Source organism: Gossypium hirsutum, chromosome A05 (genome assembly GCF_007990345.1).
Source record: "Gossypium hirsutum isolate 1008001.06 chromosome A05, Gossypium_hirsutum_v2.1, whole genome shotgun sequence".
Lineage (NCBI taxonomy): Eukaryota > Viridiplantae > Streptophyta > Magnoliopsida > Malvales > Malvaceae > Gossypium > Gossypium hirsutum.
Genome location: NC_053428.1, coordinates 31856051 through 31874970, shown reverse-complemented (window position 1 = coordinate 31874970; position 18920 = coordinate 31856051). Strand labels below are relative to the sequence as shown.

General features: G+C 33.3%; 2 protein-coding genes across 4 annotated transcripts; one reads left to right on the top strand and one right to left on the bottom strand.

Annotated features, from left to right (window-relative positions):
- The first annotated feature begins 769 nt into the window (after positions 1-769).
- LOC107957495 (threonylcarbamoyladenosine tRNA methylthiotransferase) lies at positions 770-9973 on the top strand. 2 transcript variants are annotated; one of them, XM_016893012.2, is made up of 11 exons: positions 770-1049; positions 1142-1180; positions 2005-2096; positions 3161-3362; positions 3887-4006; positions 4076-4151; positions 4380-4588; positions 4752-4860; positions 6920-7012; positions 8532-8692; positions 9315-9973. In XM_016893012.2, the coding sequence occupies exons 1-11, from the start codon at positions 891-893 to the stop codon at positions 9858-9860; spliced, it is 1806 nt and encodes a 601-aa protein (XP_016748501.2). In that variant the 5' UTR covers positions 770-890; the 3' UTR covers positions 9861-9973. The 2 variants fall into 2 exon arrangements, with proteins under 2 accessions (XP_016748501.2, XP_016748500.2); XM_016893011.2 differs by having other exon boundaries at positions 3161-3410.
- On the bottom strand, positions 9965-14042 carry LOC107957494 (FT-interacting protein 7). Of its 2 annotated transcripts, XM_016893010.2 has the most exons (2): positions 10889-14042; positions 9965-10787 (listed from the first exon to the last, which is right to left on the bottom strand). In XM_016893010.2, exons 1-2 carry the CDS (start codon positions 13451-13453, stop codon positions 10725-10727), a joined length of 2628 nt encoding a protein of 875 aa, XP_016748499.2. In that variant the 5' UTR covers positions 13454-14042; the 3' UTR covers positions 9965-10724. The 2 variants fall into 2 exon arrangements, with proteins under 2 accessions (XP_016748499.2, XP_016748497.2); XM_016893008.2 differs by having other exon boundaries at positions 9965-13453.
- Between the last annotated feature and the right edge of the window lie 4878 nt (positions 14043-18920).

Sequence of the window (18920 nt, the reverse complement as noted above, 5' to 3'; positions counted from 1 at the left end):
GACTTTTACACTTTTCTAATTTGAATGACCAAAATAAAACCTAATTAATAAATTCATGTACTAAAATAGACTAAAAAACCAAAATAAATCTAATTGCAGTCAAAATTTGCATTAACCCTTTATTTTTTCAAAACCTTCATCGTATATATGGGTTAACACACTTCTTCAGTCTCTCTAAATTTTAATATTGAGTAAATTTGTTTTTTTTAAAAAAACAGAGCAGTTTAATCATTATCGATTTCAAAATTGAGCAATTAAGAATAATTAATCACATTGTTAATATTTTTCATCAAATTTACATAAATTTGACTAATATAATAACAAATTTGGCTCTCATAATTTACACATTCTATCAATTTGGTCAAGATTTAATAAATTTAGCCCACAATATTTCTATAAATGTGTAAATGTTGAGGCTAAATTTGTTGATTTTTTTAGAATCAAAATCAAATTAACAAAATATGTAAAGATTGAAGGCTAAATTTGTTAGTATACCAATAAAAAATATACAAAATTTATGAAAGCCATTAATACTGTGATTAATTTTCCTCAATTTCTCACTTTCAAAATTGAAAGGTATTAAATTACTCCAGTTTTTTTTGTAGGGACGAATTTGCTCAATTTAAAAATCGGGAGTGTTTCTTTTTACTGGTATGCTTTATTAGGGACCAGAAAACTTGGGCTGTTTTGAGCTTCTAGTTCACATCAGAAAACAAAAGCCCAGCAAGTTCTGTCTTTATTATAGTTTTGGAATGAATTAAAGTGAAGCAAAAGCCCGATTAGTGAACCCAAAGCTCACTTTTTGGCAGAACAGGGTCTGGTTTGCTTTTTTTCTATCCTGCACTTTGCAGTGCAGCGGCCTCTGAAGTCGAAAGGGACGATCCAAGGAAATGGAAGACATAGAAGATTTGTTGGTCGGCAGCGGCGGAGCTCCTCCTGGGTTTAGGTTACCTTTGAATGCGGTTGGAGTTAATCCCAGGAAAAAGAACAAAGCCAAACCCAGCAAGGTTTCTCAAATGAATGATCCTCCCAAAATCCCTGGCACTCAGGTCCTTCTTACTTCCTAATATAATTATATTTATCATTTATCAATTTGTAAATAGTTATTCATTCTTTTTCTTTTTCAATTTCTTTGTTGCAGACTATTTATGTCAAGACTTTTGGATGCTCACATAACCAGGCAAGTTTTCCTTTTTTTTTTAATTTGTAATGTTTTAGGAAATAGCTTAATGGGTGGTTTTGAGCTTAAAAGAAGACCCAAAAACTGTGGTTTACTCAATGAACTGCGTTTTTGTCTTGTTGTAAATATCTGAATGCTAACTTCTTTTTAGCTCTTTCTTTTTGTTCCCTCAAATACTTAGATTCACCAAGAGTTTGTGTCTTACATGCTTATCCATAAGATATGATTGAAATTCATGGATGTTAAATAGTTGAAATAGCAGGCACCCTGCCTTGAGCTCTTATGTCTTGTGAATTTGAGTTTATTACTTTATTTTCTATAATAATGTGGTATGGAGGTTGATCCTCCAATTATATGAAGAAACTTAGAAAAATAAAAGAGCATACCTATATACATACTTGTATCCAATACTTGTTCTAGAGTCCAACACTTGTCAACCTATATTCGAATATCAGGTTGATCTTCCAATTATGTGATAAAACTTAAAGAAAAACTAAGCATACCCGTGTGTGACACTCATTCCCTAGTCCTGGTAACATAGGTTAACACTTGAAAGTCATTGAATATGAGAAAACCTTATATCTAACCAAAAATTGCTTTTGTAATATATCGTGTTATCTATACTAATTTAAAATCTTTTAATATTAAAGATACTAGTTGTATTGATTACATGTCAAACCTGATCTTGTAATTGAGTTTTAACGTGTTGTTGTGAAAAAGAATAAAGGTGCAGCCCATCTCACTCATGTTCATACATCTTTCCAAGTCTAGAATTCAATTTGATTTTTGCTTTTAGTTTATCTGATACTTTGACATCTTGTCAGAGTGACAGTGAATATATGGCGGGTCAGCTTTCAGCATTTGGCTATGCAATATCTGACAATCCTGAGGAGGGAGACCTTTGGCTAATAAATACGTAAGGCTTGCACCATTGAATTAATTTAATTTGTTATTATCCTTTTCTTGATTGTCATTACCTTGTTCTCTTTAATGTTCTTTTTGTACCGGAGATAAGTACATTTATACCATGGTTTTAACAATTATGAAATCATCAAAACATCGGGTTCTCACAACCTCAGTAATATTCCTCTATTATATGTTTCATAAGGATTTGAATGGATGTATTACTTTACTATGTGAAAAATCAATATACCCAAATAACAGTAGCTTTAAATAAGGTCATATAATCCCAAATTTGCTGAGGTTGTCATAGATCTTAATTTTTGAAAAGTTTTTCAGCTTGCTTGGGTCATTCATGGTGGAGGGAAAGATTGATGAATTCTGGTTGCCATTGGTTGTGGATAATAAATCCACTGTTGCTTTTTATGTCTGCCCATGAAGTTCAACTTCATTATTGGCTCAACTTTCTACATTGGTTTTTTAATTATCATAAATTATTGGAATATCAAGATTATAGCAGAAGCTGCATTTCTTGAAGAGTTAAACATGAAATCTTGTTGTGTATTAACTTCTGATTAGTGTGATGATTATAAGATGCGTGAATTAGTCTGACACTAAATAAACAGCAGGCATCACAGAATGAGAGACATCTGCTTCCTGCAGACGAGCCTTTGAACTTTTTTCATTTCCTAGGATAGTCGTTTACCTTTTATTATGTATTGAGGGATAAATATTTGTCTTGTCATCCTCTACCTTTTATTATTTTATTCATTCTGCAGCACATGATTGCTGATTAATAATGGTTTCATTAAGATATGTTGCATGTGCTGCTGTTATTATGTCTATTATCCTCAGAGGCATCAGAATGACCGTATAAGAATTACACATTTGTCTTAAAAAGAAATTTTGGTAACTTCTAAGAGCTGTCTCACCTCTTTTTCCACAACACTGTATTCTCTTTGTTTTAGCATTTGTATAAACACTCTTTCTTTGACACACTATATTCCCTTCAAACACTATTTTTGGTATCCATGCTTATATTTTTTTAATAATTTTATCTTTTTTTGGTTTGTTTTGCAGATGCACAGTGAAAAACCCAAGTCAGTCAGCAATGAACACGTTAATAACAAAATGCAAAAGTGCGAAAAAGCCACTGGTGGTTGCTGGGTGTGTTCCTCAAGGAAGCCGAGATCTGAAAGAGCTAGAAGGGGTTAGTATAGTTGGAGTCCAGCAAATTGACCGTGTTGTTGAAGTTGTAGAGGAGACCCTGAAAGGCCATGAGGTGCGGCTTTTGAACCGCAAGACTTTGCCATCGCTGGACCTTCCTAAGGTTTGAACTGTTAATTATTGCTACTTCAATTACTTAAATGGATTTATGACTATCCTAGTTGTATTGGACATATTTCTAAAGCACTGACTAGAGTCTAAAATCTCCTACCTAGATAGGTGAAACAAATAAATCTATAAATTTATTTATCAGAAAAATGCAATTACAACAAAAAAGTTAGCGTGGGAGAGATTGCAATAGGGAAGAGAGGTGAATCGAATAGGTGATATTGAAAGAAGCAACTGAAATAAGCTGCATTTTTTTTAGTACCAACGTGTTCTTTAGCTTTGACAATGTTCACTTGGAAATGATGTTTACTGGCTGATAGTTAGCTTTTGAATGTTGGTACCAAATTCATTGTTAAAAGTTCCAGACTTTTCCCTTAATTAAAAGTGTGGATAATTTCAAAATAGCATACAGATGATAACTTTTTACTCTTAAAGATTAATTTAACTCAAATTTGTTTAATCTTATATCAGGTCAGAAAGAACAAGTTTGTTGAGATTCTTCCGATTAATGTTGGTTGTTTAGGTGCTTGCACTTATTGCAAGACAAAGCATGCTCGTGGTCACTTAGGGAGCTACACTGTTGACAGTCTTGTAAGTAATGTAGCTGAAGTACTACACTTTATTTTTGGTTGTGTCTTTACTAACCTCTCCAAAATGCAGGTTGAGCGTGTCAAAACCGTTATAGCTGATGGGGTCAGGGAGATATGGTTGAGCAGTGAAGATACTGGAGCATATGGTATTTTAGTTTTTGTGTCTGCCCATGATGCCTAGGAAACTTTAGATTTAAGAGTTTTGTTCCTGCAGCATCTATAGTTGAAAATGTTGTTCAAGTTTTCAAATACAAGAATACATGCATATATTTGTAAAGATTAATAGTTGCATACATACATACATACATGCATACATACACACATATATATGAACATGTACGGAGAGTGTTCTTATAGGTCATGCAATCTTGTAGGTCGTGACATTGGGGTTAACCTACCAATTTTGTTGAATGCCATTGTTGCGGAACTTCCTCCTGATGGAAGCACAATGCTACGAATTGGGATGACCAATCCTCCTTTTATCTTGGAGCATCTGAAAGAGATAGCAGCAGTTTTATGTCATCCTTGTGTATATTCCTTTCTTCACGTTCCGGTTCAATCTGGGAGTGATGCTGTTTTGACTGTAAGTCCAAAATTTGGTCATATAATGTCTCTTTATCTTGGCTAATGGCTTCAAATTATTTAGTAACTAAAACAGAAAATAAAAAATTGTAATTAATGCAGATAAGTGTCCTTAAATTTATGCTAAATGATAATTGTCTTACTAAGTATTTTTATTGTTTTAGGCTATGAATCGGGAATATACTGTGAGTGAGTTTAGGACTGTGGTAGATACCTTGACTGAACTTGTGCCGGGGATGCAGATTGCAACTGATATAATATGTGGATTTCCTGGTTAGTAGTTGTCTCTTTTCTCTGCCATCATTGATTTATATATATTGAAAAGCATTTGTAGGGGCCTTTGTGGTGCTTAATTCTCTTAGTTTGCACCATAGGGCACTTCTATTTTTGGAAAATATTTTCCATTTTATATATCTAGCTTAGTTCTAAATATGATCTCGATCAAATAAGGTAAAGAACTGCTTATGGAAACCAAGGTTAAAAAAAATTGGATTGGAGATCATATGTTTATTACCTCAGTCAACTGGTTGGACTTTGTTCACTTTTAAAAAATTAAATATTTAAAAATTATTTTAATGCTAAATAAATATTAGATGCAGTAAATATTAATAAAATTATGTATTTGGCTTAATGATATGGTCTTGAATATAGTATTTGGGAGGTTATAGGTTTAAATCTAATTAATTACCAAGGAAAAGAAAAGAACAAAAAATATATACTAAACCGGTTCATTGATCTATATATTATATTGACTTGGATAGTCTACTGGTTTCTGGTTCAACAGGTCAGCTAGATCTGATTTTAATCAATGAGTGAAAACATTTTCTAGTTTTATGGAACATTGAGGGCTAGTTTAGTATTGCTTTTAAAAAGTGCTTTTGAAATTTTTGATTTAAGATTTAAATGTTGTTGTTGTCAAAAAGTGCTTTTAAGAAATAAAATCTCAATTTTAGACCTAATGTTATAAAGTAAAAAAAATATGCTTTTAAAAAATGTTTAAATTCGTTAATTTTATTATATCTCAGTAAAAAATATAAAAAATAATTTATTAAAACTCATTATTAATATTTTAATATATGAATATAAATTTTAAATATTTTAAAGCAATTAACATTTAATTATTTGTAAAATTTAATTTGAATATATAAATTATTTTTAGATATTAAAATATAATCATTTCAAATTCAATTCAAATATAGATTTATATATTTGAAATAAATTTCACTGAGGAAATAATTTTATAACCAATATAAATATTACGTAAAATTTATTGGATTATAAATAAGGGTTAAAATAGTCATTTGACTCCAAAAGTGCTTTTTCCAAATGCAAAAGCTAAAAATTACAGCTTTTGCGTTTAGATTCAAAAGTACTTTTCAAAAGCTATCTATTTAGCATTGCTTATAGCTCCACCCTGAAAGCACTTTGAAAAGCAATGAAAAATAAAGCCTAAATAAATTAAAATTAGGTATCCCTGTTTTTCTAGAGAACTAGGAAAAAAGTTTTGCAACTATTGATATGCCCATACCTAGAATAAAGGTGGAAGGTAAATATATAATTGTTTTTGAGCATAAGCCGGCTCAAAACATCTCTCTTCAGTTCGGAAAGAATTACAGTTTTCTACTAATGGGAATTCTTCTGGTTACACTCTTGTCCCTGGGGTTGTATGACTGCTCACATCAGAAACCCTGGCCTGCTTTGGGTTTGGCTGAGCCAGGATTTTAGCACAAGCTCAGAACCAGGCCAAAATAAGCTATTAGTTTATTGAACAACAAATGTTATTTGATTGGTTTCAATTTTCAAAAAATCAAAATGATTTTATGTTAATATAAAATAATTTATTTTATGAGAACTCCAAGCTAGTGGTGCCCATGGCCTAGACTTCAATGTGGCACAAGCCTTGTAGAGCTATTCTTGGCCAACACATGTACCTGAAGTTTTATTGTTAAAATAGTACAAAATCATATTATATTAATAGTTAAATTTAAATATATATTTAAACTAAAGTTAAATTAAATTATGTATTTAATAAAATAGACGCTTGAGCTCTGGCTTGCGCTTTAACATCTTACCTGAAAGATGTTGAAGCTTGTGGCCCGGGCAGGCAGCTAGCCCAAGAACTGATCTACTCCATTCCTATGGGCTTAGGGAAGCTTTTCAACACCCAAGCCCAAATTGGCTACAAAGCCTCTCGAATCAGGCCTATGGAGAAATTCTATCCCATTACAAATATTTTGAGTATCTTATCAGAACATTTACTCTTAAATAATCTGCTTAAGGACTTAGTTCAATGGTTTTTTATTTAATTATAATAATTTTTGGGTCATTTCAGGTGAAACTGATGAAGATTTTTCTCAAACAGTAAACCTTATTAAAGAATACAAGTTCTCTCAAGTTCATATATCACAGTTCTATCCTAGACCTGGTATGGTGTTGGTTATTGTTCCAGTTTCTTTACTATAATTTTCTACTTCTTTTTTCTCCCTCTGACTTTATTTTACTAAAAACTTGAAATCTTTCTTTCATTTACCAATTATTAATCTGATGTCACTTGCAAGGCATATTCTGTCATGTTACATTGGAGCTCATAAATTCCTTGATATTCATACATAATTACTTATGCATAAGCACTTGTATTCTTGTAGCAATCATTAGCCTATGTTTCAATGTCAAAGGCAGCTTCTTTTGTTTACTAGAAAATTTAGACAAACAAATCCTTAATGAGTAATTTAAAATTAGAAAAATTTTACTTAAGTGGTTTTTATTCCTTCTAGCAGCTACAAGGATGGAGGGTGTAAAATGCAGATTTTTAGGGCTTGTTTAGTTCTGAAAATGTTTCCCAATCTCCGTGTCAGCTGTTTGATTTTCTTGATTTTTGTTAAGTGGTGTTACCCCCATATATCAAGTATTATGTTTCCTTTGGTCTCATATTAAAGTTGGCCCCTTGACCTATTATCAATTGGTTTTAGGTGGGATGCAAAGCATGGTATGAAATCCTTGATTTTGTCATGTTATTCTTCCTACCTCACCCCATGGGAGGTTGATGACCCCTGATGAGATTGTTCATCTGTAGGCCCTTTGAGCTAGACATTAGGGGAGGATTAAGTAGTGCTGTCCTCCATCTGTTAAATATTAAGTTTCCCGTGTTATATTAAAGTTTGGCCCCTCCACCTATTTCCAATTGGTTTTAGTTCAGACGTTTAACCATTCCTTTTGCACAGGACCACAACCATCAGTACATTTTATTTCAATCTATGTTCTATGAGCATTGCAACAGAAAAACCATAAATCGAGGAGGCAGCGTGCCTTTAGTAAGAAAGTGCAAAATATAAAACTATAAAGGTTAATTTTATAAAAAGTTATCTAGAAATCACCCTGAGCAAAGTCAGTATAAGCCCCTAAAGTTGAAGGAACAAGAATTTTAGATTTAGCATTGTGTACATCATTTTGCCAGCATTTGCCTTTTGTGAGATGTAGATGATAGATAATCCAAAATTCCAAATGCTAGGAATAAAAATTATGTAGTACAAACCGATATAAGGATAATAAATGAAGCTCCAGCTGCCTAATTAGCCAATTAACATTGATAGTTGACTTATTGGAGAGAGTGGTAATTTTTGTAGTCTAGAGCTAAACAAATTATTAGCCCTTATCTGGCTATGCTAATGAGATTTTGCTAATACATTCAGAAGATTATGTAGTATTTGATTCTGATAAATCCATGTTTGAAATGGTATTAGATTCTAGATTTGCGGCTGTTATCATATGTATGAACGCCAAAAAGTTGAGATATTAAGACATCACTTGACTTTATAATTCAAAAGTTCCATCTGTTAAACAAACCATGCTTGATAGCTTACTTGGTCAATGTAAATATTGTCCATTTATTAGCTCTTAGCTATAGTAAGCTAAGACGTTTATTTTTATGATCTTTCTAAAACTAGGAACTCCTGCTGCAAGGATGAAAAAGGTCCCAAGTACTATAGTGAAGAATCGGAGCCGTGAATTAACTTCTGTTTTTGAAGCTTTTACACCGTACAATGGAATGGAAGGCAAAGTTGAAAGAATATGGATTACTGAAATTGCAACTGATGGAATTCACTTGGTAAGAAGATTTGCTACTGGTAAAATAAACTTTTGCACAACTTCTGTATGCTTCCTTCTCCTGTGTTTTGGCCCTTGTTAATCAACTAGATTTCAGCTCAAACTAGATTTATTTTCTGATGTATGTGGACTGAAACCCTTCTGTTGGGTTGCTTTGCGATGGCTTATTAATGTGTTTATAGTCCTGGTGTCTTGCTCTCTGGTGAACTTGATTTCTTCTATTTTTGTTAGAAATGAGCTGCCCTTACGAGTTGCAACCCCCCGTTTAGTGTTTAATTAATTTGGTCTGCATTCAATTTTTCTTCCTTTTCTTCTGGGTTTGATAGAATGCTATGCGGGAAATTTCTTTTTTACTTCAGTTTTGAAAGTCTGCAAGAGTTGTCAAGCATTTGTGTTTCACTTTCTTAATATATTTCAAATTGGTACTTGGCATTTCATGTGCTCACAATTTATCTAAATGCAATTTTCAGTGCCATCTGATATCTAGCTTGTGGGTGCCAGTTGTTAGAAACAGCTTTATGCTTCAACCTTTTATTGGATATAGCTACAACTTGTCACTTTATCAAAAGGCTTTATCTAACGTGTGCTAACATCTAAGCTCATATTCATTTCGTTATCCCAAGGTTGGCCATACGAAGGGATATGTGCAGGTTCTCATAGTTGCTCCTGAAACTATTTTGGGTACTTCAGCTATCGTGAAGATAACATCTGTGGGAAGATGGTCAGTGTTTGGAGAAGTGCTCGAGTCTCTCCCCCAAGTAAATGTAAAAATGGCTCCAGATAAGGTTTCTAATCAGGAGAAACATTCTCCTTGCTCCAACCAGTACGAGTGTTGTGCATGTTCAAAGGAGCCAGAACCTTGCTCTTGTGGACCAGACATCTGCGGGGGACAGATTAAATTGGATAAATGCACGGTTTCCAAGAATGATAGTCCAATGGAAAATCGAGCCAGCAAAAATCCTATTCACTGGTTTATAAGGAAGCGAAGGAACCATGCGCAAAAAAAGTTGGAGAATGACATTGCCTTGGGGCTAGAGAATGAGCAGGATTGGGCCCCGGGCGGCTGGGGTTTTGTTGATAGGGCTCTTCTTGTTGGAATCTTTGTCAGCTTTTTTATGATTGTTGCAGTAATAATGCATCTAGAATTCAGGACTTTACTATCAAAATGAATAGTCCTTTGTCTGAAATTCTCCTTTTGGTTTTGGAAGATTTCCAATGTCAAACATGCCCTTTTTTTGTACTTTTTAACACAAGTGCCAATGAGATTGAGGGATTTGAAGAACTATTGTTCATCTTATTTTTATTATATAAACATTTTCATCCTATAAATATAAACTAGCTCTGACACTTGCAGGCACTGGCCTACAGTCCTTTTTACCTTTTTCACTCCTTTACAGCACCCATGTGGAGATATTAAGCTTTCAGTCATGAAGTACACATGATAACTAAAGCAAAATCTTGAATAGCGGCTGAAAAGAATGGTGGGGTTTCATAGATAAATCTGAAGAAAGCTGTGAATGTGCATATTCGGACCAGGAAAAGTGAGATTCTTTGTAATGGGGTAGTGGATTGCTCTTCTCTCCCCCATTTCCAGGTAAGATCTGCTGAAAGTTATTCACCGAATCATCTTTATTCACATACTGATTAAACGAATGATAATAATGGAAGTAACCTTAGTTTCTCAAATTAGCATGTCTGACTTTGATGGTAATCTCTTGAAGAAGTTGACAGGCACCGATGGCAGCTTGCTCCTGAAGCGAGGATGACGCAGCCAGTAGAGACCGAACAGAACAGCCACCACTTGGAACGGAGTAACATAAATGAACACAGCCCAGATCAAGGAAAAGATGATGAAGATTGCTGTTGCTCTTGGATCACGCCAGCTTAGTATTGCCTGAGCTCTTTCCCCTTGACTTGCCAGATCTCCAACCACTGTCTGTACCCTACCAGCAACACTTCGCAGCCTATCATACCTCATTCGTACAATATCTGATGGTCTGGATGTTGGGAATGAGTCAAATTCTTCATCTAGCTCATCGGGGTGTGTACGATCCGCTTGTGAAAGCCGAGCATCCATATGTGGGGGATGTCTTGGTCTGAAACGGTAGTTCCATATCCCAATCACAAACAGGTAAAGGAAAATTGTAGGCAATATTATTTCTGGGTAGCAAACAAGTATCAAGAACAAAATATGCGCCAGACATGTTGTGATTGGGTTTCTCCAGTAGCAGATATCATTGAACCACTTGCAAATAGCAGTTACCCCCGAAAGAAGCGACATTATGCGATTGAAATTCGCCTTGCTTCTTCTGAGACTCCACATATGGTAATCCACATCCAACATGTACTCAACCACTTCCCGCCGAAGTGGTGGCTCTGCTCTCTGCAGTCTTGCTGCCACAATCTGCATTGCTTGGTGGCGCAGCCAGTCTATGTTCATAACAGGTATAGGCTGGACATAGTGCATCTTGGGAAGCAATGGCCTACCGTATTGAGCCACCATGTTAACCCACGCAGTGCAAGTGAACCTTAATGCCAACTGAAGTTCCCCATTCTTCTTCAAACCGCCGGGTGTAAGAACCAACAAAGGATAATAATGAGTATAAACACGATCAATCTCGAGAGTCGATAGCCGAACTCTCACCTTCCCGATTCTTTGATCCCTTGCATCATCTTTGCTCCCATTGGTGTGGGAATTATCAAACACTCCAATGGTGATTACAGTACAGGGATCATGAACTTCCCAAGTATACTGCTCGTTCCATCGAGGATACAGAGTATCAAGAAGAGTTCTAGTCCTCACCCATTTGTTTCCATACTTTGCGACACAATATGCATCAGTCAACTTACCATCCTTCATCTTCATTGGCTGCAAATTCTTTGCACTCAAAATCCCAAGTTCGAGAATCCCTATGCTCTGCTTCCTGAGGAACTTGGATGATGGCTGAAGATCACTGCTAAAATGTGTAGATTCATCAAGAACATGGTAGCCGGCCTCCAGAAAAATCAGCAGCAAGATCTTGCTTGAGAATTTTTCTTTCTTCTTTTCACCTTCCTCTTCTGCCTTTGAATGCTTTAGTAGATTAAACCACCGGGGATCCGGTGGCTTACCAGTTTCTAATCTTTGAGGCACTTCTCTAACTGGAATCATTGCCCTCCCTAAAATCTCATCTTTACCAGGTCCAATCCTATCGTCAACAGATATGATTATGTAATCTTCAAAAGGCTCAGAGGCAACAAACAGAAGCTGCTCATCCCAAACTGGATGAATGGTGCGCTGTATTACCTTTGTAGGTCTAATCTGATTACCAAGTACTACCTTAACATATGGATCCGGCAGGCGGCCTTTGTCGTGCGGGACAAGATCTTGAGCTTCCATGACATGAACTCTAAGGTAATACAGCTTGGGGGAGAAATAAACCTTGGACCGCGTATTAGCCAAGTTGGAGTGGCTAATGTTGTGTGCATCGGAATGCCATGCCTCAGGGAACGACTCATCAGCTTGCGTTCCCATCCAAACGGCCAACATTATTTCGCCTTTAACCTTGTCACCTTTTTTATCTGCCAATCTGTACCATTGAGGAGCCAATGGACTATCTGGTGGAACTCGAAGTGGGATTTCCATGACATCAAACACGATTTTCCCAACAAAATCATCTTTCCCAAAATCCTTATCTTTCACAACAACTTCAAGCAAGTTTGATTGCACCCTTTCCTTTGAGAATGCAAAGATTTGGTGCCATACAGGGTTTTGGTTCTTCTCCAAGTGTTTTGTTTGCCCTTTGTAGTTCCCAAGTTTCACTTCCACGTAAGGGTCAAGGCTTCCTGACATATCCATTACAGGAAGATCCTTTGCCTTAACCACATTTACATAAAGGTAATGCATCTGCTCCACCAAGTCGTAAGTAGTCAACGTCTTGTCACCGCCCCTGTATCGCAAACGTGCCGCCACAGGTGGCCTAGTTTCCACCAACAGATAGTCGGGGTTCTGCCTTGGCATCTGCATATGCATCACACTAGCCGCTGGTGCTGCTGCTTTAGCAAAATCTGCTCTAATCTCCACCGCTGGGGGCTTTTCCTTCATTGGAGGCGGAGCTGGTGGAGGACCGCCAGTTCCAGTCCCTACAGAGTGAAAAGTCCTCACTTCTGGGACTTTCCCTATAGAATGAAAAGTCCTCACTTCTGGTTCATTCTTCTTCTTCTTCTTTTCTTCTACCTTGATCTCTTCAGCAAAATTGTTGACGTTGTTGATCTCCTGAAATGGAGTTTCCTGGAACTGGGATTCTTGGAAACGTCCAGTTTCTTCATTTTCAGCCACCGCACTAGCAGGAGCCGCACGTTGTACCTGCTCCCGAGGAAGTTCATCACGGACTTGATAAAGTTTCAGTGCAATCTCGCCTTTGATATTCGAAAAAAGGCCACGTTTATCAAGCGGGTAGTGCTGCACACTGGAACCGGATTCCGACGAGGGGACGGAAGCCCCCGAAATCTTGACTCGGCCGAGAAAATTCCGATGGTGACCATGATTGCCTTCCCTATCATTATAAACAGTGACATCAATGGTCTTGTACTCAAGATCTCCGGGCTGGTTTATATAAAAAACAAGGCTTTCATGCCAAGAAGGGTTAAGATCTTTGTGCTTGGTTTGAGTCCTCTGACGTTGGCCATCAAACTCAACTTCCACGAAGGGGCTTGAAGAACCCTGGTCATCTTTAGGCATTAAATCGTAGGCATCCACCACTTCAACAACAAGCTTATTCATGGTATAAAGAAAATGGGAAAGAGCTGAAATCCGTGGGAAGAATTAAGGAAATGAAGAGAAAGAGAAGAGTAGAAGCAAAGAAGATGAAGGAGAGGAGATGTTCATTGCGTTGGAGGAGTGTGAAGACAGAAACATGTGTTGAAGGGAGAGAAAAAGAAGAAACTGGGGAATTGGCATTTGGTGGAGGGGTGAGGTGGCCCCCCTTAAGTCACGTAGAGGGAGATTCTGGTGCCCACATTTGTTTCCTAATAATCTTTCTCACAAATAACAGTAATATAAAGATATTTGGGCAAATGTACTATGGATCCAACTTGTTCTTCAACATTTACATCATGGGGTTCATGTAGAGATAATGTTTAGGTGGTAGAGAAGAAACCTTTATTTTCTTTTTTCATTCTTTTTTTTTTAAAAAAAATTGAAGGGGGTAGATTCAGAAATTTGTGGTAGAGCTTAAGGATATTTGGATGGACAATGAGATTGATAATCACAGTAATAGTGAGATATTAATTATTACAGTAATGGGATTTGATAAATGTAGTAGTGAGATTAAATTTTATTTGGATTCAATTGTAAATTGTACTGATGGAGATGAGGTGAATTATAGCAAGAAGAGAAATTGACCATTAAATACATTATTTTTTTTTAAAAAAAAAACCTATAAAGGTATACCTCAAAATTAAAAAAAATGATTAAAAAATAACCAAAATATATTAAAGTAATATATAATAATTTGATTAATCAAGATATATGATATAATTGTTGAATTTAAAAGTTATTATATATAGATATAACCCAAAAGAGAGAATGATTGTAAAAGAAGGGTTTGAGTAGAGTGGATTTTACCTCACTTCAAATATACCAAATAAAAAAGAAGATTTACTTATTTAAAGCATTGGAATATTCAAATATGAAGGGCATTTTATTTGCTGTTTAAAAGGAATCATATACTAAATTTGAATATTCTGTAAATCTAAATATTTGGATTCAAATAATAATATACGAATATAATTCTTATGTCGGTGGTGCGTTGCGTTGGACAAATTACCTACCTAAGTAGGCGAAAGTGATAAGTCTCATTTACGAAATTTGAGAGCAATCAAAGTTGAGTTTTAGTGCTATGTTTACTTTTCAATGGAAATAGAGGGATCCATTTTTAATGTCAAGTCCTTGGCCTAAAAGGTCAACTTTTGCCTAATCAATTTTTAAATTAAATTATAAATTATAAATTCGAAAATTTCTTCTTGCCAAATACTTTTCATCCACTACTTAAGACACTGTTTTTGTTGTGGCTAATGTTATTGTAGATTCCATGTTCCAAGCCTTCTTTTCCAAATCAAAATTATAATTTGAAGTTAAATTAAAAATTAAATGTTAGTGCATTTATTTATAGTTTTAAGTGGTTAGAATTGGAATCTCATCCCTTTTTGGAACAACTCAATAATTCACACCATTTTATCAATTTAGGGTTATCAAATTCACAACCTACTTCCAGCAAATTATTTGTTCTTATTTTAAAAGAAAATGGTATTCTTGATCCAACTTCAGCTTTTACTCCTTCTTGCGTTCACGGTCCAGTTTTATTTTATGTATTGATGACGTCACAATGTTTGTGAAAGAAAATTTCTCTATCATATATTAAATCATGTGACACTGAAAAAAAAAAAGTAAACATCTTTTCAGAGTATGGGTTGAGGCTTCTTTGTTGATATTTGAAGGAGTAAGGCTCATACCCCTTTTTTTTTTTAAGGTTTTTAATGATTTTATAAAACTATTAAAACATATTAATACTTCGGTGATAATATTTGTTATTGGGTAAGTTATAGATTTAGTCATTTATATATGGATTAAATTATATTTTTGTCACTAAATTTTAAAAAGTTACAATATGATCATAACATTGTCAATTTGTTACATTTTAATCACTGAATCGTTAATTAACTTTAAGGTATAATGATATCTTAACATGACACGACATATCATCATTTCAGATAAAAATTTTAGGTCAAATTAGATAATTAATGCCTATACTTTTTCTGTTCTAGTAATTTAATTCTTATTGTTTTATTTTATTTTTTTCTTTTTCATTTAATTCATATATATATATATATGAAAAAGAAAAGAAAACTCGTCATTCATCTTAAAATTTTCCAGAAATTTTTAAAAATATATATTAAACAAAAAAGAAGAAAGCCGTGAATTCTTCGTTTCTATATTTTGTTCTCAAACTTGTATTATTCTTCTTCCTAAGTCCCGACAACCATCTTTTGATTCGAGGACGTCGGTATTCTTTTTTAAAGAATTTTTAGTATTTCATTTTGTTTGGTTCTTTGGAAAAAAAAACGCAAAGGAGCCGCTATTTTGAATTCTGAATTAAAAAGTTCAAGAATATTTTTTTTATTAAAAAATAGATAGAAATTAGAGAAATAAAAAGATACAAATTGGGGGAAATATTAGAGATTTTCATCGATGTTGCATGTAATGTTTGAATTGAAGATCGAGAATGAAAGCGGTTGGATATATCATCAGAAGGAGATGACACACAAGTCATAGTATTTTTAGAAAGAAGAAGGAATAAAAGAGAGAGGAAAAGGAAAATTTTTAAAAAAAAAACCTAAATTGCTTAAAAAGAAAAAGTATAGGGATTAATTGTGAATTTAACCCAAAATTTTTATTTGAAATGGTGATATAACATGTCATGTTAGCTTTTCATTATATTGTTAACAAAAATCAACGGCATAATGACCAAAATGCAAAAAAAATCAATAATATTAACAACCATATTGTAATTTGTTGAAATTCAATGATAATTTTTTTTTACTTAACTACATGAAAATTCTAGGGGCAGTGTTGACAGTTGCTTGGACCATAGGGGAAAGTGCCAGCGCCTCCTTCGATATTTTGTCAAGAATCTTCATGCCTTGGTTTGTATCAAAGGCCATTTTAGCTGAGCAATCAGCAACTTTATTACGGTCTTTAGGAAAATGTTGAATGGCTCATAAACTTACATTCAGCAGCAGGTGATAAGTAGGTCTGATGAGGGCAAAATTCGAGTGTGAAAAAGAGGAATCTTTAATGGCTTTAACCAACTCCAAGCTATCAATTTGTATCAATATACCATCATAGCGCCCTTTGTGAATAAAAGCTAATCCATCAAAAACTCCCCACAATTTAACATTAAAGATTAAGCATTTGCCCAGATTTCTATTGTATCCCATAATCCACTCCCCTACATAATTTAAACCATACATAAATAATTAAATGTATAATTTATCCTTTATTATTTTATTAAAAATGATTTTTAAACGAATTTAAATTAATATCTAGTAACCTTATAACACCTACTTAATTAATACCCACTGAGTTTTGAACATTGACTAAAATGATACTGAAAAAAAAATTTAGTTATAATAAAATGAAATTATGAAAAGACTTGAGCAATAGAGATGATTACACTTGGAAATTATGATCTTAGGTCCAAACTCTTCATCACATGAAAAGTTGAAGTTTCAGTACATACAGATATAGTGTCACATTCGTTTCCTAGATACTCTAAATAGTGTTAGAAAATGTCTATGTTGGTGTCTAAAAGAAATTAAAAAAATATTTATTTTTTTGTTTTAATTTTATTTTTTCTAGAAAAAAACAAAATAATCTTTAAAAGAATATTTTGTAGATTTGAATTTTTAATTTTTTCTCCAAAAATTTAAATTAATTTTTTAATTTAAAAAAATAATAATTTTTTTTAGAAAAAAGTAAAAATATATCATGTGTTTATTTTACTCAAAAAGTGACGTGATGTTTATTTAACCATATAACTCATTCTAATGAGCTCGAATTATAACTTAAATGATATCAACTCCATTTATAAAATTATTAAAATTAAATAATTATAGAATAAGATGTTAGAATCTTTCCTGAAATTGATTTTTAATTACTAATGCATACATATATATATATATATGTATTATACTAAAAAGTAGCTAGAAATTGCATGTTGATTTTAAAAGTCACTAAACCCAACCACATAATAGACGTACAAGTGATGTACATACTAAATTAAATACAATATAAAACAAGCAAAGCTCCCTTCAAGCCTAAGTATAAGGGGTAGTTGCATGCTGACGGTAAAATAATATTGAGCTACCTTCGACCCTAAGTTTTAATATTTCCCATAATGCATTTTAGCAATATGGCACAACTTTTTTCTTTTTAGGTTTCATTGATTTAGGCCTTGTTTGTTTGCGTTGCCATTTAATTATTCTTTAGAACATGTGTCCAACACCAAGGGGGTCCCCAACTTTTTAAAAGTTGCCTATCCCATTATTTAACAATCTATGAATAAAGTGGACACCCTAGCCCAATATTAATCTACTCTTTCAACCCTATTTTATTACCCTTTTTGACTCCCATTTTTCTCTTCTTTTTATTATTGAAATTAAATTTATTTTCTAAAATTCAAGTTTCATGATTTTAATGGTAACAGTAAAATTATATTTAATAAAGTATAAAGTACTCTCTACACATGGAATTTTTTTTTATTTGGAAAGAAGACATAAAATGTAGCGTCCTTGTTCAAAGTTATATCCCATCACATACTTCATCAAATGAAAAAAAAAAGACCTTGTCATACATCTTTTTCTACAGAATAATCCAAACATTTAACCGCACCACTATTCTAAATATTTGACATATCAATTACAAAGTTTGTACTACCATCATCTATTCATCTATTACTATAACAAAATATTTGGTATAACAGTTTTTATATTTCATAAATAAAATCAAGGGATTAACATGTATTTTATAATGATATGATTTATTATTAAAATAAATAAATATTTAAAAAATAGCATAAAATATTTTTTAAATTATTTGTAAAATTAAAAAAATAATTGTACTATCAATATAACAAATACTGACCCCTACTATAATGCTAATTATTGGATATTTTTCAGTAGCCAATTGATGTTGTATCATGTTACAAAGAGCCCTGCTGAGATGGAAAGGAGAGATTTTTCATTTAAAGTTTGTATTTGATATTTGAGGAGGTTGAAATAAAAGTATTAGGTTGAGAGAATAGGTTTGTGTAAGAAAAATTAAGTTGATTTAAAATATGAGTGAGATTTAATATTTAAAAAATTAATTCAATTCATTTTTTTCTTTTATTATATGAAAATTAAAATATTATATCAGGGGGGAGATCTATTTACATCAGTGTAAAATTCTCTTTTAGATTTTTTGTATAATTAATATTTTAACGATTCAATCGTCATATTTCATGTATAAAATTTTAATTATTATAATATTTACGAGCACATATCGATAAAAAAATATTAATAAATTTAAACTAAAATACATTGTAAATTGAAAATTATATAGCAAACTAAGACCTTGAGTGTTGATGGTTTTAGATATTTATGTGATTATTTAATATGAAGAATATATAAAAATTGGTAGTATTTATGAA